Source organism: Vespula vulgaris, chromosome 1, assembly GCF_905475345.1.
Source record: "Vespula vulgaris chromosome 1, iyVesVulg1.1, whole genome shotgun sequence".
NCBI lineage: Eukaryota > Metazoa > Arthropoda > Insecta > Hymenoptera > Vespidae > Vespula > Vespula vulgaris.
Genome location: NC_066586.1, coordinates 5973835 through 5995573, shown reverse-complemented (window position 1 = coordinate 5995573; position 21739 = coordinate 5973835). Strand labels below are relative to the sequence as shown.

The following is a 21739-nucleotide window of genomic DNA, read 5'->3' as shown; positions in this document are numbered from 1 at the left end:
ATGTTTTACTAAATTTCATAATGCTATTTTTCCGTCTTAATAGTTATCGAAACTTTTTTAAAGAAATCATGCATCGATCAAGCATGCATTTGCGGGACTTTAACATATCGACGTTTAATGTAATATCGCTTTAAATGGAAATTTTTTACTAAATCTCGTAATATAATTTCTTATCGTACTTTCTCAAAGTAGATCTTGTTTTTATTAGAAAATATACCGTTAATATTCTAAGTGTCACAAAAAAGAAAATCTGAAAAACATTTTACAAATGAAGTCTGTGAAATTGAACGCTCACTCACGATATAGCATTCAACGCGTTAATCTTACGAACACACAATTCATAATTTTTTCATTGATTACAAAAAAAAAAAAAAAGAAAAAAAGAAAAAAAAACGAAGGAAAAAGAAAAGATAAAATAAAAAAATAGATAAATAAAACGATAGAATAACTCGTCGTTATTTTATTTTCCAGGACAGGAGGAAGTGAAATCAAACGAACGAACGAACGAACGAACGAACGAACGAATGAACGAACGAACGAACGAACGAAAGAAAGAAAGAAAGAAAGAACGAAACACCCCTGGCGAGAGTGCGTCGAAAAGGAAGGATGTTCACCCCCTCCTGATCCCTGGAATAAAATGAACAACGAACGTGATTGCGTGAAGTATAAATGCGTGCATACGTGTGCGTACGTGTGCGTAGGATACGTGAGAGAGCGTGAGTATGATTGTTTGCAAATAAACAAAGGAAGGATAATAAAGAAGAGAGAAAGAAAAACAACAAAAAGAAAAAAAGAAAATAGAAGATAGAAGAGGAAGAAGAGGAAATAGAAGAAGAAAAAGGAAGAGGAGAAGAATCGTGCGAGAGTGACACAGTAAGAAATAATTAGAAGAAACAAAAAAAGTGTATGTCTGTGTGAGTATCAAAGCGAGTTTGCCTTAAACTAAAAATTAAAAGGAATGAAAGATTAGATAAGGACGTAATTCTAGTCAAGATTCGACCTTTATCCTGTTTATCGGAATGGTTGGACGAATTTACGTGTATCGAAGTTACAAAAAAAAAAAAAAAGAAAAATAAGGATAATAAGAGAAGGAGAAGAAGGAGAAGGAGGAAGAAGAAGCAAAAAAGAACAGATAAGAAGATAAAAGTATATTATATATAGGTACATAGCGTACTTATTTCATTCTTTGAAAAAGACACAGGTTTCTAGAATATTTTAGTAGAGGATCGTATATTGACATTTTCTTTATTGCCAGAGAAACGATATTCGCTAATTTTATATAACGCGTACATTATCGATACGTCACGATTGACGTAAACGATCGAATTCATTCATCGACGTTCGACGATGACAATGTCACGTTTCGCGGCGATTTAACAAGAAAAAAAAATAAAAAGAAAAAGAAAAAAAAAAGGGAAACATTTTTTATCGGATCGATTTTGAACATTTTTTAGTTTGCATCCAAGTTCGATTAAAATCAAAAAAAAAAAAAAAAGAAAAAAGGAAAAGAAAAATGCTAGATGGTCGATATAGGTTTTACGAAACTTTCTTCCAATTGGTTTCTCCTTTTCTATCCTTCCTTGTTTTCAACCAAACTTTTTTCCTCCGTTCTATTTTAAACAAATCCATCAACGTTTCGCAATATAAAATAACACGTTGATCCATTTCAATTTCCTCGTATAACGTTTTTCTCGGCGATTTCGAAAGATGATTTCGTTTGATTCCCTGCCTCTATATACATATACGCTCGTCGCGATGAACGAAAGAAAAATAAGCGTTAAACTGCGTAACACCGCGTTACACAATACAAAAACATGATCTTATCTTCGAATAAGTTAGGAGGAAGTTATGAATTATTTAACGGTTATTTCGAGAACTATGGTAACTTCGACGTAAACGCCAGAGAAAATATACCTTTTTCTTTATTTACTTTTCAAGATAACCGGTAGCAACAACAACAAAAAAAGCTTAACGATCGATTACGCTTTAATGTGATTAATAAGATATTACTTTAAAATCAATAGAACTGCAGGGATTTATTTTGTTTGTTTGTTAAATAATAAACATCCGTTCGATTTGAAATATGAAATCAGCGTATTTTGTCAGCGTACAAAGTCGAGAGGAATTCTTTAAGAGTTGGTATGAGAATTAGCTCGTAATAAACTTTATTAATGATAAGACGTATTTATAATATATTATAACGAAATGAAACATATTTGTTGTTGTTATAAAGATAATTAGATAGAATTTATAATTAGACGAAAGAGATCCTAGAGGGGCAACAAAATGCGGCGGCCTTCGTTCGAATGTCAAAGTTTTCGTTAATGTTCACACTGCCTTTGATCGAGGGTCGCGTTGATCTAATCCTAAATATCGTTCTGGAGATATAGAAATGGACGATCTTACGCAATGCCGATGATTCATTAAGGAGAAGTAAAAGTTAAAAGGACGAATGGAGATAAGAAAAATAATGATTTCTTATATGAAAGATATATTCGTTAGAGAAAACGCGTTCAATGTCCGTGTAGTTTTTTGTCCTATCGATATCAAAGGCTGCGCGTTAATGCAAATAAAAATTGTAATCGATCTTGATCGATCAATGATCGTCCTTGTCGTTGTCGGTTCGATGCCAAATAGTTGCACGAATGCTCGCGATCGTCCTAACGTTTTCGAAACGTTATTTGAATTGTATTTCTTTTTACCTAATAATAATCATTTTCTTAGATTCCGATCTCGATCTACCTATTATAAGATTCGTTCTACGCTTATGCCGATCGAAATTTTGTCTGTCGTGAAGCAGGATAAAAAAACCAAAAAGAGAACAAGAAAAGAGAAACAAACGAAAAAAGACGATTGCGAGTAAAAAGTACGATTCAAATGATAATCTAACGTTTCGATAAAAAAAATAATCGAAAAGTAAATCGGCAATTCGATCGGTTGCGATCGATCGTACCGACGCACAAACATAAAATATCTAAAAACCGATCTACAAGCCGACGTACTTATTAAAAAGCATATATTGTTTCACAATCTTCGAAACTCTTTCTTTCGTTCTTTAATACTCATGATTAATCGATCACAATTTTGGAAAATTAAAAGATAGTCGAATCTTATTAATTAATAATAAAATGAAAAATAAGAACGAGGGACACGAGGGGATTTAATAAAATTCTATCAAAACTGAGAAAAAAAGGAGAACGAATAAGAAACGATACATATATCTTTTCCACGATCGATACACTTATCTTTTCCAGTTTTTATTCGACAAATATTCAAAGATTCTCTCGAAAATGTCAGTCCCAAAGTTAGCTCAATTTCGAATAGTATCGAAAAAGGATAAAAAGTGTCCCAGTTATTCGTCGTCTTGTCATCGAGAGAGAAAGAGAAAGATACACGAAGAAAACGTCAGAAAGCGAAAAATGAAAAAAGAAAAGGGAAAATGAAAAAAAAAAAATACAAAAATAAAAATCGTTAAGCAAACATTTCAATCGTACTTGTTCGTCTGCCAGGCACATTACGGGGAATACGTGTGAGTTTTTGCGAAAAAGTCTCACGTACTTACTTAAATTCGCCGTCGCGTAGTTCGACAGCAGAAAATATATATGTATGTAAAGAAAATAGATATATATGTATGTAAATATATATATATATTACATATAAATATACCTATATATACATATATACGTTATATACATACGATGCAGATATTTTAATAAAAAGCAAAGAGATTCGAGAGAGTTTTAATATTATTACATGTATTAGAGGAACATATACGAAGATATGCTCAATAGCAAAGCACTAAAGTGATAAACCGTAAACGAGATCTCGATGGTTTCCGATTTCTCGTCGTTCGATTGCTATATGATCAAACGCTGTAGAGATGAAAAGAAAAGAAATAAGAAAGAAATTAACGCGTGAATGAGAAAATCTCTTGCGTTGGAAAAAAAAAAAAGGAAAAGAAAAATATAGATCGGAAGTACACATAGATGGCTGCTTCATACGTATGAATAATCTAACGATAAAAAATAAATTTAACGCGTTAACGCCTAAAACCCCGTTATAATTTCACTAGAATCGTTCGACGATAGAAAAATCAAATGATAGTTAACCATGAAAACGTTAATCTCGCGAGACTTCGACCTTGAATTTACAACTGGTTCGATACTAACTTCTTTAACGTGGGATACTTTTATCGTATCTCATTATCAGTTGAAGTAATAAATTATTAAACGTATCTTTCGGCGAGAGAGATGACATCAATCGTCTTCTTTCTTTCCGTAGGAATGATAATAACGCGATAAAGAACAAAACAGAGAGAGAAACGAAATAAGGAACAAAAGAAACAAAAGATCAAAAAAGAACAGAATGCAACGTGTTACCTCAGCGATTGTTCGTTCACAGCATCGGCGAAAAGAATTCACGGAGACGAGCGATCTCTTCTTTTTTTTGCATTTAATGTTCGAAATTTTGATCCAAAGGATCGCGCCGATATAGAGAGCCTACAGCAAATTAAATCATAAGCTACGTTCATTGCGTTGCATCTCCCGAAACGCACCGTCCAAAATTTGAAAACAAAAAAATAAATGATATTCGATGATCTTATAAATATCACGTCCAATCGCGCTACCGACGAAACATACTAATATTTCTTATTATCGTCGACAAACGATTATCTAATATTTCAAATGAATTACGCATTCGACTGTATACTTCTTTGAGTGACTCTCAACTATGTATATATATATATGTACATATGTATATATAGACATATATATGTATATATATATATACATATATGTAAATCTTCTTCGACTACATAATTAATTACTTTTATCATCATCCGTGCCTTAATATCGTTCCCGCATAATATCGTGCTTGTCGTCCTAAGAATAATTTAATTGCAACACATCGATTCTCTAGATTTCGTAATATCAAATGAAAATTAGAATATCTAATCGTCTTCCGCGCGATTGGCGTGTTTAAACATATTCAGAGAAGAACAACAAAATTGTTCTCTTCCCGGCTATTAAACGTAACGAAAAAGAAAGAGTTGATAACGAATCAGAAAAAGAAATAGAAAAACAAAAATGGAAAGAACAAGAAATTCGGGCGTTTCGTGGATCGATTAGATTTTTAGCTAGTTAGTCAGTTAGTTAATTAAGATGTTCAAAGGTATATGAGCGAGATTTTAAAAAAAAAAAAAAAAAAAGAAAAAAAAAAGAAAAAAACTACGAAAATATCCTTCTATCGTATACATACCATTATAGCGATGAGACGAGTAAATAATACGTTGTAAAATAACTTTTAAGAGTAAATGGGTAGATCAACGATCGAAAAAAAGAAAAAAAGGAAAAAAAAAGAAAAGAATTACCGGAAAATAAAACGGAACTTAAAAGTATGAGTCAGCCAATCTGTGTTAAGCAAGCGCAATCTGTTTTAAGTAAAGAGCCAAAATTTGATCTTCGACTAAATTACATATAAAGGTGTGTGTGCATATATATATATATACACACATATATATACATACATACATACATACATACACACACACCTATATATAAAAGTTGAAGAAACTCGATGTCTACATCGAGTGAAATCTTTGCGAGTAAAAAGAGTATAGGTAAAAGAGTAAAAAGAGTATAAGTATCGCATTAAAAAAATTATTCTATGGTAATATCGTCAACAACCAACAACAATAACAACAAAAAGAAAAATATGTATATCTACGAGTCAATCGATGTCACTCAACCGATCTCCCTATCGTAGTTTGACATTTTGTTAACTCGTTGAAAAGGGAACGCACGACGTTTAAATGGCCAGCCCTAATTTTTTCTCTACCTTGCGTACAAGTTATTGATAACTCGATAAAGAATATAAAACAATTGATAGCATCGATCGAATTTTAGATTCGCGATGTATTTATGTAAATGCAATTATCCGATATATCGTGATAATAATTACGAATTAATTAAACGGCAAAATCAATTTTAACATATGTACATACATAGTTAGATGCAGGAATTTAGTTACATTTAGATGACCTTGATAATTTATACTCGGAGTATAATTCTATATACTCTTGTCTCTTTTCATACTTTCTTCTTCTCTCTCGTTCTCACTCGTTTCCCTTTTACTCGTTCGCCTTTATTATATAAGTACATACATATATATTATATATATATGTGTGTGTACCTATATCCTAATTCTTCTCTATCTTCTCCTTATTCCACGAAATATAATATCTGAAATTTTAGCTCGTCTATTTATTAGAATTCGAGATACTTAAAATTCTCAAGTAGATTCAACGTTACAGAAGACAATTTTATCGGGAAGGCTAAGGCGCTTATTCATATTTTTATCTTATAAAGGAGTAATATATACGAAACGAACTCCTTCGATCGGATTCAATTTGAAAAAAAAAAAAATAAGTAAATAAATAAAAATTAGCGAATTAGATACAAAATGAAAATATATTAAGTTTAACAAATATTTCTACTTGACTGTTTAGCCAAAAAATAATTCCTTAGAAACAATCCGTTTTTACATTCCAAGTTTATTAAACAATCTTATAATTAGATTTCTTTCTAGTCATTTAAATGGTATACATACATACACATGTATATGTATATTACGTATCGAGACACATCGATTACAAAAGACTTTTAATGGAACCAATTTATTCTACTGAATTAGAACAGATTTCAAACTTACATAAGACTTCTTCGTACATTTTAAGACTTAAAATGCCAATCATTCGTTTAAGCTGTTATTACATTTTGACCAATACCTTACTTTCGAAATTTTTGTCTACTTAAAAATAAGAAATAAATAAATAGAAAAGAAAAAATAAACAAGAAGTAAAAAAGAAAAAAAGTGATTAGAATCAAGGAAAATTTTCATACATATTATCAAGGATATTGACGAATATGCAATCACGTTATATTATTTTCTCATTTTTTTAATCAATAAAATATAATACTTTCGATCGCGTAAATTATCTATCTACAATCAAAACAAAAATATACAATTATTTATAAATATTTCTGCCGATAGGCCTTTACTATGACCAAACACAGAAAATAAAACGGCGACACGCACAGTCTGAAGGAACAAAATGATTTTTAGAAAATCAGCGAAATTATAGAAAGCGTACATTTCGTATAGTTTTAGTTTCAAATAAAAATTAGATATTTTCTATTCGGACCAAGAAAGAAAGAAAAAAAAATAACGAATACGACGTAATTAGCAGAACTTATCAGACGATGATTGATATAAAAATTATTCGACATATCCCTGCTTTCTTATCTACGATCAAAAATTCTGAAGGAGAAAAACAAAGAAAGAAAAAAAAAAGAACAAAAACAAAAAAAAAAGATAATTTTCAGTAAAGTTCAAAATCAACTTCCTTCTTGCTTATGATTGGTTGTGATACGCACAAAAAAAAATCCGTAAAAGAAGGAGAATAAAAAACAGATTACTGAAAAGACAAACAGAACAAAACCAATAAAAAAAAAAAAAAGAAAGAAAAGAAAAAAGAAATAATGCAATCGAGATGGAACTTTATTCCGTGGAAAAGGATTCGTTTTTAAATCTGCCTTAAGGTAGATACCTCTTACGAAATCCTATTTAATTTCTAATCATTCTAAAAACTAATATCTTTTAAAAGGGCTGGCCACATTTCCTAATATCAATAATGTCCGATTTTTCACGAACTCTCATAACTCTGTTTCTTTCTATCTCTATCTCTCTTTACTCCTATCTCTTATCTACATCCTTTTGTTTTTCTTTTTCTATCTTCTTTCAATTCTTTGACTATCATGCCTTTTCTTTTACTTAGATATTAATAACACACATACATATATACACACGTGCACACGCAATACGGTATACGACTAAACGAATGTTCATAATCGTATATCTTTTGCTTTTTTGCCAGAGTAAGATTAGAATTGAAAATTCTAATGGGAGAGTTTCATTTGAGCAATACACATTTTCTATCATTATAAAAAATGATAGAAATGTGGCAAAAATAATTGCAAAGAGTTACATCTAAAATTGTAATTTTAAGATTACAGTATATACATACACATACATACATACATACACACACACACACAATGTAAATGTATTATATACATGATAAACCGATATGTAGTTGTACATACACATTGATCTGATAACACAACAGCACTTTATCTTCTATGCGTGTTCGTTAATAGCATATTTATGCATATATACATATATACATATATATACATACGTATATATGTATGTATGTATATATGTTGGTCTATATAATATATACATAACATTGACAAATGTTGTATATACCTTATATGACTATGCATGTAACATTTATCGATGCTAGAAATAAAAGAGCGCGTAGATATTTTAGAAATGTCTTGAATTTTTTAAAAACATTGTAAGTACTCAAAGAGAAAAACTAATATAAACTGTAACTATCTAAAAGAGAGGCAAAAAATATATTCAAATAAAACTTAATCTCTTCAAAGAGAAAATATAGTAAGGAAAGAAAGTAAAAAAGATACACGACACGGTGTATTTATTAGAAACGTTTGGATGTTATATAAACGATAGTTAAATACATGTAAGATAGTAAAAATTCAAAATATAAAAAACAAAGAAAAGAAAGAGAGAGAGAGAGAGAGAAATAGAGAGAGACGGAGAGAAAGAGAGATAAAAATAAAAGATTTAAACAATAAAAAAATCATCGATCGAACATAATTACCTATATATAATTGTAACGAAAAGAAAAACAAAAGTATATATATTCTCCTTGAATTTTATATACTGAGTTAAATATACAAAAATCAATTTTGACGTATAAATAAATAAATCCTTTTTCCGTAACGATATAAATAGCATGTTGTATATGTATCTGTAAATCGTCGAGTTATCTTTGTCTAAATATTGATAAATAAATGTAAAAATTAATTAATCTTTCCTTTTCTGTCTTCGTTAAGAAGAATTCGTTTCTCTCTCTCTCTCTCTCTCTCTTTTTTGTTTCTTCCTCTCTGTCTCACACACACACACACACACACACACACACACACACACTTTCTCTCAAAAATATATCGTACGTAAGAAGAAGAAGAAAAAGACGTATATCTACTTAAGATATAATGATTTATCTGCGAATATAAACGCGCCGTTTATAAAACACGTCGCGTCTCTCTTTCGATATATTAATCCTACTTAATCTGTCATTTCTTTGTAAATAGATCTTGAACTGTACTTGCGACATTTAAAATAATTATCTGCCTATGTATATGTACATAAGGAAAAGGTGTCGAACGAGATCGCATAGAAATAAAATTAACATTAAAATTCTGCTTGATTAAGCTCGCATAGGAACAAAAAAAAAGATAATAATAGAGATCTATCTTGTAACAAGATAAAAAATAAAATATTGAATAAAAGAGCCTCTTTACGGTGAATTCTCGGGCTTCCGTTTTCGAAAAAAGAAAATTTTCATCTGATCGAACTATAACTATTATTATTAACTCTTTAGCTACGATTAGAAGAAGAAGAGCTTCCGTTTATGCAATTAAACGTAACTTAAACAATTAAACGTTAATATAAACCTACATTGATGTAAAAATTATAATATTTTTATTTATTTTCATACGTACGTAAAATTGAGAACAACCAACATTTACGGAAATATTCTCTTTCTCACGGAACGTAAGTAAATAACAAAGTAGTTATTTACACGGCTTTCGAAGCAAGAGAACAAGCGAGCCAATATAGTGGTTCTTCGTTAAAAAATCTCATCGACAAAGTGAAGCCATTATAATAGAAGCACTTGCATCACAAAAAAATAAGTTAACGGGAAGCCATTATAGTAGCGCAATAGTAGCTAAAGAGTTAATCGCGTTTATCGTAAAAATAACTTAGACGTAATTACGATCGAGTCGGCGCCTTTTTTCTATCTCCATAGTTGGTTATTTTTTCAACGTTTTAGTCGTTTTGTTGACCATTTACCTCGTAGGTCATTTAGAGACCTCGAATATTCTCATTGTTCGATCGATTGCCGAGATCCCGTGGTGGGCGGAAAGAAAAAAAAAAAAATAAAAATAAAATAATAATGGTATCGAATAAAAATATAACTTAAGATATTTCTCTTCGAGTAGTAATTATGAAAAAACATAGGCAAATTGTAAAATTTCCAAACTAGCGTATAATCTAATGACTTGTAAGTAGCTAGCACACTATCCTTCTTTATCCTTCTCTCTCTTTCTCTCTCTCTCTCTCTCTCTCTCTCATTCTCTCTCTCTCTCTCGCTTTCTCTTACTCTTTCTCTCGTGAATCGTCCATCTAGTCAATCTATTCGCTTCTTTCTCTTTCTCTCTCTCTCTCTCTCTTTCTCTCTCTCTTTCTTATTCTCTTTATCTATCTATCTATCCACCTTATAATCGATACTCGATTCGTCGTGAAAAAAAAAAAAAAAACTAAAAACGAAAAAAGATCATTATAATATCACAAAGCTTCTATTCCTCTACACGCATCTTCCGTTATCAATACATATGACCATGTCTGTGCGAAAAAGACAACGAATCTAGTCGACATACGTTTATTTTGAAATTACCCATGTAAATGCAAGACTTTTGTCCGTCTTTTTTGATTTACAAATATGTTAAATGCGATGCAAATAAAACTCTCTTTTATCTTCCGTCTTATATTATGTGTATTATAATTAACTGTTATACAGACCGTTGTAAAAGAAGATATACTAAAAATGATCCCGTAATGTAAAACTTTTTAAAGATTAAATCATTTTACGAGTAACGATCATTATTATTATTATTATTATTATTATTATTATTATTATTATTATTATTATCATTATTATCATTATTATTATTATTATTATTATTATTATTATTATTATTATCATTATTGTTATTGTTATCATCATCATCATTATTATTATTATTGTTGTTGTTGTTGTTGTTGTTGTTGTTCTTGTTATTGTTATTATCATTATTATTAACATCGTCATCATCGTCATCATCATCATTATCATCGTCATTATCATCATCATCGTCATCATCATAATTATTATTATTATATATTATTATTATTATTATACATTATTATCAATCCGTCTCCGCCATTCGCATGTTTCGAATAATTGAATCTGATATAAAATAAAAACAATGGATCTGATGCAAAAGTGAAAAGAAATTAGCTGGAAAAAGAAAATAAAATAGCTTCGACTACACTTATCCAAAAACTCGTGCGAAAGACTATGAGACGGATGCCGTGTTAATTGTTGGCAAAAAGATCTTGTTAAAAGTTCCCCTTGTAAAAAAAAAAAGAAAAAAATGAAAGACAAATGACTTCTCGTGATGATCGATGTCCATGAAAACTTCACGCTTTCGGTAGCTTCAACGACACAACTTAAAATTAAGGCGAATATTCTCTATTACGTAAAATAGATGGTACTATATTATAATTTTATCGACCGATCGTCATTTCTCATAAAACAACGACCGAGATTATTAATTAATAATAGAAAAAATCGAAAAGTTCATAAGAACGACGAAGGACGACCTAAAAAAATAATTAAGGGCCATTATCTTATTCCTGCTATGTGACGATGATAAAAATCGATTATTATGTCTATAATAATTTCGATTGAAATCGTTGATCGATTTTACGCTTCACGTTGCTACATCACGAGAGTCACGTTTTCTTTATAATGATCAAAGATTTCAAATGTGAACGATTGATGAAAAAAAAAATACAAAAATAAATACAAAAGATAATAATAATAAAATAATAAATCAATTGTAATTGACTCAAAAGTGCAAAATATACAAACATTTAACGTTAATTACCATCGGTTTCGAATTATTTCTTATTCATTCCCTAAGTTTAAGTAGAAAGTTTTATCATGAAAAGTGTTTCCGTGATATGTTCGAGAGTGTTACGTACTATGACGAAATTTTCTCGAATAACACGATAACGAGAAGAAAGTTGGAACGTACAGTGGTAATGGTTGAAAGTGAACCATCAAGGGTTGCGTGAATTATTAATCGAACACTAAAATGTTTGTACTACGTTTTATGAAACATTAAACGTTTCGACTAACATGCATTTAATAGTATTAAATTATTCTATCATTCTGTAAAGATAAAAGATTAAAAAGTCGCTCCAAAAACGAAATTCTTATCTCACCGAACTTAACAAAAACTAAGATAAATCAATATCAAAAAGTCATGAATATTTTTATACAATTTTTATATATCTTAAAAATCGTAAACTTCCTCTATATTGATGAAAAACAAAAAAAAAGGAAATAATAATAAAAAAAAAAAAAAAAGCAATGAAAATCAATACTAACGATTTTAATGAAAAGTGCAGTCACGACACGACACGTAACGATACCCATAATAAAAACTAAAAAAGTCAACGTCGAAACACGTCAAAACGTATATCGCAAATAATCGCATATCGATATTCGAGTGAAAAGAGCACCGCGTGATTTTTTCGAGCGTACGTACGTATCTACCTACGTACGCATATACGTATATATGTATGTACGTACGTATGTATGTACGTATATTAGCGAGCCAAAAAACGATCGTTCAATAGGTGCTCTCTCATCAATACGAAATACGAATTAACCAGAACGAAAAATTCACCGTATGAGAACAGATACAAGCAATATGAAAATTCAATAATCGTAAACAGCAGAACCTCTCGTATAGATTTTTGTCGATAAATTCTACTTAAATTATTCCAAAATCGTTGCGAAAGAGAAATAATAACTATAATCAAATAATGAAAAAAAAATATGAACTTTCGAATCTATCGATTCGAACTCGATAAATTAATACCAAAATTTTCGATGTATTTGAAGAGACGAAAACGTTACTCATAATAAACATTAAAGTAATAATATATCTATTATATACATCTATCTAATCTTTAATGTTTTATCGATTGCATGATTGACTGAAAACGTTGACTCGTTATGAATCTTATCGTTTAGATATAAAATACGCACACAAGTATATCCTTCTTCCTAAATTCTTTGACACGTATAATCATAACTAAAGTCACAGACCTGTCAAAGAGGAACGGTTGTTTGATCGTTCTATCATTCAAGGAGGAGAAGAGTGACTATTTACTATCATTTATTTGAAACAAAAAAAAACAGATAACGTCTGATATTATATATATTTCTTTCTGTATTTCTCCCTCTTACTATTCGTCCCCTCTTGATTCAAATATAGATAATATCACTATAAGTGTGTGTGTGTGTGTATATATATATATATATATATATATATATGATGACTTGTCTTTGAAAAATCTATGAAATGGGTTCATAATAATGTCATTTCTTATCGTAACCCATTAATCGAAATTGTGAGTTCTATTAAAGTACTTTTATTTTCTTGACGTACGATCAAACTTATTAGTGCCATCCGCCTAATAATTAAAATAATTCGGGGTCATCTACGTAGCTATTTTCATGCCCCAATGTCATGAATTCTAAATTTAATTATAACTAACGGCTTCTTATATGCACGCTTGTAAAAATTAAAAAAGAAAAAAGTAATAATAATTGTGCATGCCTATAATTTTCATTATTACGCATCGACGATAATAGGTTATTAAAAATAATTAATATTTTATAATTTCTTAATATATATAAATAAATAAATATTGATATCAGGCATAAAATCTAAGCTAAAAGATAGAAAACAGATATACGATATCAGACGTCCATACAGGTACGATAAAATACAAAATTAACTCATGACGTAAATCTGGTAATTGGCTAACGGTACAAAATGCGCGTAATGATGTGTCTGTTCGTGAAATTTGAGAATAAAGTGATATATTCTATACGCGTTTACATGTATTTCATACACAATAAAATCATGGATTGGATATTGATATGATAGAATCATCTATAGCTTGAAAAAAATAAAAGTTATCTATTAATTCGTACCAATACAATCGCTCAACGTTGAAACCTTTTCGATAGATACGATTGTCAAAAATCATTTGGTGGGGAGAACTCGAGCGTCACCCGACAAAGAACGACGATCAATTTCATCTTCATTAACGTTACTGGCTTGCTGCTAATTACGTCAATATCGAATATTATTTTCTGTTTTTTTCTTGTTGTTTTTTCTTTCTTTTTTTTTATATATATATATATATAAGCAAACGTGATGTATAAAACGCGATCTAAAATATAAAAAAAAAGTTTTTCTTCTTTGATACGTGTTCGGTGATGAAATAATTTAATAACTGAAATTGATTCAAGTGAAATGACTATTATTTCTAATAATTTCAAACTGTCCCAACTAAACGTCATTTTGAAATTCTCAAGGTAAGTAAAATTTCAATCGTATTTCATTTTGTGAATACATTGTAATATATATGTGTCAAAATATGTAAATGAATTATTGTCGACTTCGAAGAAAGAAAAATATTTTTGTGTAAAGCTATTATCGCATGACATCGTGCTCGAATGAGAATAGAGCAGAATCGTTTGCGTCAAAACGACTTAGGAAGAATGCCAAGATCGAGAATGCCAAGTGAACTTCGTCTTAACAAGCGTGTCATCTTATATGCTTGCTTTTTTACTACCGTTTATTCCTCCTAACTCTTTATCTAGTTAAAATTGAAAAATGTTTAACTAAATATTATTCGTATAATGATAATCGTATAAAATAAAAATAGGATGTTTTTGAGATATTAATAATTTAAATATAAAGTTATTGCTATATCCTTACATATTTATTAATAAATATAAATGCAAGATTTAACGTTATTATAACGATAATCAAATAAAACAAAAATAAAATGTTTTTAAAACATTAAAAATTCATATGGATAAATAACTCATTGTTATATCCTTGTCTATTCATATAACTTTCAACGATCTAATTTGCATGCTTTTCTATTATTCTGATATAAAAAATATATTTGTCATATCATTGGAAATATGAAATAATAAATAAGTAATAAGAAAGATAAACTAATCATTCTGTCGGCGATATACGATTACGGATTGAATTCCAGATAAAAAGTTTCCCTCGACCTGATATATTCTTGATTTTATTACACCTATACTTTTAAACTTGTAGAGAGTTATGAAACTACAGTAAATTTCAAAATTAAATTCGGTAATTTTGAAGAGCTCGATATTAAAGAGACCCAAGAGAATCTTTTTAGGTCTATATAAACGATATAACGAATTAATTAGTTTCATTCTATTATAAAAATCTAATCAATGTTCCTCATTATTTAAATGATGCATTAAGATTGACAATACCTAATAACACGTGTCTTTCGTTTTTCTTTTCTCAAGCATTGAAATATTCTCAACGATTTCGCGTTTTAAATAAAAATACATAGGTACATATGTATGTACCACAGTATATTGGTTTCATCGATAAATAATCTCTAATATCGAAAAAAAAAAAAGAAGGAAAATCCATTTTTCGTGTTACAGACAGGTTACAAAGCAGTCCATCGATGATTAGAACTCGAAGATCAGAACGATAACGTCCGATAAAAAATCGATAATTTGTGTGTGGAAAAAAAAAGAAAAAAAAAGAAAAGCAGAAAAACATTTCATATACAGACAAATTTCACGTCAATCCTACAACAAACTATAACTATGTCGTACTCAATGTGCACGATATTACGCTTTATTTTACTCTTGGGAGTTTTGACAAGAGAAATAGAATGCGTCGATCTCTCAGATAAAGAATGGTGGGAAACAACGCTCGTCTATCAAATCTGGCCAAGAGGATTTCAAGATAGCGATGGCGATGGCGAAGGCGATTTGAAAGGTATGTATGTTATATACGTGATATATGTATATTATTTTTTCCAGAATGGAAAAATTTTTCGGTTTACGAATTAAAAAAAATTATGACCCATATATTTCTAAAGCAAATATAAGTCTTTCTTACCGTACTCGAAACTTTCATATCGAAGGAACTACAAATAAAAAGATGAAGTAATCTTCTTTCGAAATCTGCTGAATCTGAAAAAAAAAGAAAAAGAAAAAATGTTATAATTAATTTAATTCCGAATGTATATTATCAAAGAAATCTTTGTTGTGATCAACTTTTTATCGACATAGTAAAAATGACCGATTTCAACGCCCCCACTTATTTTCCTAATGACGAGCTCTACCTTACCGATAAAAGAAACTTTTTATGATCTATCTTCTATCGAAGAATCAATCATTTTATAACGATGTATTAATTATTATATATTATTAAATCTAAATTTGTAATTAAACAATTCAATAACATTTATATTGATAAAAATAATCATTAGTAATGTTTATAAAACAAGCAACATATCGATTATTTGAATCTCGATATATGAGCTTGCATGTACAATTTGTTACTAAAATTATCATCTATATTATACGCGTAATTCTTACAAGAGGAAGATGTTGTCACTTTGAAGTCTCGCAGTGATATAATAAATCATCAATAATCGAAAAATACTTAAATAAATTTAAATGTTCGAGCTATATTTATTTTCAGTAATTATTATTGGGTAAACGAATTTTTTATTCCTGAAGGACTTTACCATGAATATACATATGTATGTATCAGGTTTATATATCGAGTCATAAAAGTTCGCAGCTTTTCTTTTAATTTATAAATTTCATTCTTAAAATGAAACACATCTTAAAGTATATATGTACGATACACAACATATACACATACGTATGTACGTATGTACGTATGTACGTATGTACGTATGTACGTATGTACGTATGTCGTATGTTCGTATGTAGGTATATATACGTTATTAAAAATCTCGAATGTACGAATATTATTCATAATTTGAATTATTAAGTCCTACTTCTTTTTATTTTACCGTTATATATTATATATCAAATGAATTTCAAATAAAATCTTTTGTATCATTGACCGACGAAATTCATACAATAAAAAAACTTTTATCCTTGAAGAAACCTATGATTCAAAAACTACGTATTGTAATAAAATGAATATCAGTTTCTATAATTACCACTCCTAACAAAAAGATTCTCTTTTATCGATTTTATCCTGCAAATTTTTCAGGAGCTTCAATAACGGATCCATCCATCACCGGCCATATTGCTTCCTTTTCTTCCTAGTTAATTTAAGCGCGAAATTTTAAAAAGATGAACTTTAACCAATACACTTTTCGAAATTCTATTTATAGAAATTTCACAAAGCGATTATGTATTACGAATATATTATAAATAATTTTTTATGTTACAGGCATTATTAATAGACTTGATTATATTAAAGAACTTGGAGTCGAAACAATATGGCTTAATCCAATTTATGCATCTCCTCTAATAGATAGTGGATATGATGTTTCTGATTATATAGATATAAATCCTTTATTTGGGAACATTACAGATTTTTATACATTGATAGAAGAAGCACACAAGCGTGGTATGTTTCTATCTTATTTTATTTTTCTTGAGATATATACATGTGCATGATAAATCTCTTCATTTTTACTATATAATGAACATTTTTAAACTATCTTTTAGAATTGAAGGTCATGCTAGACATAATACCAAATCATTCTAGCGACGAACATCAATGGTTTTTATTATCTATGCAAAATGTTAAGCCTTATAATGATTACTATATTTGGGCAAATGGATCTGTAGATGAGAAAGGTAATGAGATACCACCTAATAATTGGGTAAGTATAGTTCAAATTAATTATTTGGAAATAATACTGTAAAATAACAAACAGATAACAGGATAATATTGCTTAACTAGGTAAGCACTTATAATAAAGAAAAGGAAGGATCAGCATGGACTTGGAATGATGTTAGAAAACAATGGTATTATCATAAATTTCACGAGAAACAACCAGATCTTAATTTACGAAATGAAAATGTCATTAAGGAATTATTGGTATGGTAAAAACATAACATTATTTACATGGCATGATCAAGTAAATCTATTCACTTTACAAGTAAATAATAAATGATATTTCTTCATGTAACAGAATATTTTGAAAATCTGGTTAGAAAGACATGTAGATGGTTTCCGTATTAACTCAGTACCATATTTTTTTGAAGATAAAGCATTACGAAATGAACCATTTGTGGGAAGTGGTAATTATACTTCTGGACTTAAAGAAAGCATTGAACTTCTTTATGTATTTCGTGCTTATATCAACAACTGGATAGAAAAAAATAATGCAACTTCAAAGTAAGTTGTGTTCCCTTTTCACTCAGTTTATCTCAAAGCGATTTAATCCTAATATAATCACACATTTATTTTTCAGATTGTTAATAGCAGAAACATATAATTCTAATCATAAGCTTATAGCTTATTACGGTAATGCTACACACGAAGGAATTCCACCTACTAATACACTCTTCATCAATCCTATTCACAATAATACAGATGCTGATTATATAAAAAATGTAATAGATGACTGGTTTCAAATTTTACCAGAAAATGCAAGCACAAATTGGATGGTAAGGAAAATGATTATAAACTATAAAATAGTATTAATTATAATTTAGAAAATAAGTTTTATATCATTGTAGCTAACTAATCACGATTTCTCGAGAGTTCCAACGAGAATTGGATTAAATCGTGTAGATGGACTTCATATGCTTAGTTTACTTTTACCTGGACAAGCATATACGTATTATGGTGAAGAGATAGCAATGTTAGATTTAAAAATTCAATGGGATAAAACGATTGATCCAATGGGTTGTACTCGGACAAAGGACACATACGAAAATTTTTCTAGAGATCCAGCAAGGACACCTATGCAATGGAATGAAAAAGTATCTGCTGGTTTCTCCACAAATAAAACAACATATCTTCCTGTACATCCTGAATACATCACTAGAAATGTGGAATATCAAAAAGCCCAAGAACACAGCAACTTAAAAACCTATAAAAGACTAGCCGAAATTAGAAAAGAAATTGTTTTTACTCATGGAGACTATGAACTTAAATCTACAAATAACAACAACGTACTTATTTTAAAACGGTTTGTCTATTCAAAATTATTAAGGACGTACACACACACACACACACACATATTATATATATATTCATGTATGAATTCTACTATGTATCTATTCTACTATATATATTTATATGCAGATCATTGCAAGATCATCCTGTATATATCATTATTGTAAATCTATGGATTCGTCAAGAACAAATAAATCTGGCATCTCTATATCCAGATATAGATGATAATTTAGAAATTGTAATATATTCAAGTAATGCCATCTATACTACGTGAGTATATGAATACAAAGAACAATATTTATAAATAGTTTATTGAAATACATAATGTAAACTTATTTTTTCAGAGACACTGTACCAAAAAATAATATTATGCTTACTGCAAATGCTGCATTAGTATTAAAAGGAAAGGAAACATTAAAGAATACAACTTCAACTACATCTACTCCATCTATTACATCTACTATAACTACTGTGCCTACTATTTCTACTATTCCTGCTACTAATAGTTCTATTACGTCTACTATTTCTACTATTCCTGCTACTAATAGTTCTGTTACGTCTACTATATCTACTAAATCTTCCACAGAAGAGAATACTTCCACAATTAATACAAGTACTGTTACATCTTCCATAATTACAAATGGTACAACAGAATCTAGTATATCTACAAACAATATGCAATCCACTTCAACTCAACCAAATATAATTTCATCTACAAGTTCATCAGAAGATAATAGAGTAAGCTCAACGAAAAAGCCAAACAGTTCAGAAATATCCAGTACTTCTAAATTTATCTTGATATTAAGTACAAGTTTTATTGTTATAGTATTATCTGCGTTTTAAATTATCTTATAACAATACTTAATAAAAAAAAATCACACATAATACTGTTTTCTTACGATTCTAAACATTCAAACTTATAATTTCTTAATATTTAAACGTTTCCAAGTCAACGAGACACAACCCACTATAAGATGAATCATATCGAGTTAATAAAAGAAGATTCAGCTTTGATTTATAAATTGACTTCATCATCCAACGTATACAAGAGCATTAACAATATGATAAAACAGTTGAAGATATACGTTCGGTTAGAAGAGAGCAAGACAAGTTTATCGTGCATTATCGCGAAGAGTAATAGTTATGAAGATTTTTTTTGAAGTCGTCTAAAATAATTCTTTATCAAGTATTCTAACAGATGCAATAACAGTGAACTCAATTTGATAAAATTAGAATTTTGTCGGAAAAAACAATTTGACGAAGTAATAAACTTGACAAGCGCATAAATATCTAATCTCACAAAGATTCGTTTCCCGACTAAGAATATTTCTTTTCTGAGGATAATGGATCGTTAAAGAGGTAAACACGAGTGATCGTTTACTAACTTATCTGTGTATTGACAAGAAAATAATGAAAATTGGCTACAACAAAAATACGTCATTCGTGTTAATTGGATACTTACGAAAATCGGCCATGGCGTGTATTATCTATAATAATAAATCGTTTGTTATCCCGAATGAATGAAATTTTCCAATGTACGTACTTACATTTATACAACCTTCTTCTAATAAGGTGAAGATTTCTATATACTAGTTCAATAAATGTATAAATGTGCATATATACATATATGTACATACGCATTTATACATACTAAGTTTATCCAGTCAGTATTCTCGTACCAATAACCTGGCCAATAACTCGTACCAATAACGTATACGTATGTATATACATATATATATATATATATACATATATATATATATATATATAATTCGTCTTGTTTGTTAGTTCGTTGCTGTAATTCTACGAAGAAGCATCGAAACTAAAAGTATAAAAGAATGGAAAACGACGAAAAGATTTGTTTTTGTTATTACAAGCAACTTTACGATAGTATAAATATAAACATTGTCAAGCAATCAAAATTAAAAGGTACGTCGATCGTTTTTTTTTTTTTTTTTTTTTTTTTTTTTTTTTTTTTTTTTAACTTAGTAAACACATTTCATTTACTATATTTTTCGCAATTACGATAGTACTTGTTTATTTTGCAAATGTAAATACTAATAATAATAATATTGATAATAAAGAATTACTTTCCTTTTCAGACCGACCGAACAATTATAACGTTACACCTTCTTGGATGAAAACACGATTATGTTTATTTTGGATGTTCTGGATAGCACTTTTATTAGCTCTCGTAACTTCTATATTAATGTATTGCTGTTTCTTATTACCGACATGTCCTAATTCGATAAAAAATATTAAACGAAACGTAACAAGTTTCTTGAATATTTAAATTAATGTCTCGAAATCTCCGAATAAAGAAAACTAAATACACTCGCACACGCGGGAAATAATTTGAAAGATTTTGGAATTATTTATAAAACTGTTAGTAGATAAGAAGATGAAGAGAAATATTTTCAAAAGGCTTATACATATATTATACGTATAAAAAATTTTTAATGTATTACGTATAATCGTTGATCGAGAAGAATTATTTAATAACAATGAAGTATTTGAGTGAAACTTGATCAGTGAAATACGTGGTAACAAAAGATGTCAGTATTCCAGTCAAGGATTTATTAAAAGAAACAAAGACATCAAGAATACGAGACTGTTACAGTGATCAACTTTTTTTTCATACTATAAGTAGGAAGCACGATACTATAATCGCTAGGAGGTTAAATCCTTGATATATGCGATCGGATTAA

General features: G+C 29.2%; 2 protein-coding genes and 1 long non-coding RNA gene across 4 annotated transcripts in view; 2 read left to right on the top strand and 1 right to left on the bottom strand.

Moving 5' to 3' along the window:
- The window catches only part of LOC127065650 (sodium/calcium exchanger 1), a 77856-nt gene extending 65996 nt beyond the window's left edge, over positions 1-11860 (top strand). For both annotated transcript variants that reach the window (XM_050998336.1, XM_050998430.1), the window contains exon 9: positions 472-11860. The gene's annotated coding sequence lies outside the window, so the exon portion shown is untranslated. The remainder of the gene's footprint in view (positions 1-471) is intronic.
- The window catches only part of LOC127067655 (uncharacterized), a 36010-nt gene extending 15212 nt beyond the window's left edge, over positions 1-20798 (bottom strand). Inside the window, exons 1-3 of the long non-coding RNA XR_007782698.1 lie at positions 20579-20798; positions 20494-20518; positions 15972-16045 (exon numbers count right to left, since the gene is read on the bottom strand). This is a non-coding gene — a long non-coding RNA (uncharacterized LOC127067655). The remainder of the gene's footprint in view (positions 1-15971; positions 16046-20493; positions 20519-20578) is intronic.
- LOC127066266 (maltase A3-like) lies at positions 14063-19916 on the top strand. The gene is made up of 10 exons (XM_050999801.1): positions 14063-14377; positions 15506-15848; positions 17289-17468; positions 17570-17727; positions 17808-17945; positions 18040-18245; positions 18322-18517; positions 18590-19044; positions 19161-19301; positions 19376-19916. Exons 2-10 carry the CDS (start codon positions 15674-15676, stop codon positions 19872-19874), a joined length of 2148 nt encoding a protein of 715 aa, XP_050855758.1. The 5' UTR covers positions 14063-14377; positions 15506-15673; the 3' UTR covers positions 19875-19916.
- Positions 20799-21739: the final 941 nt, after the last annotated feature.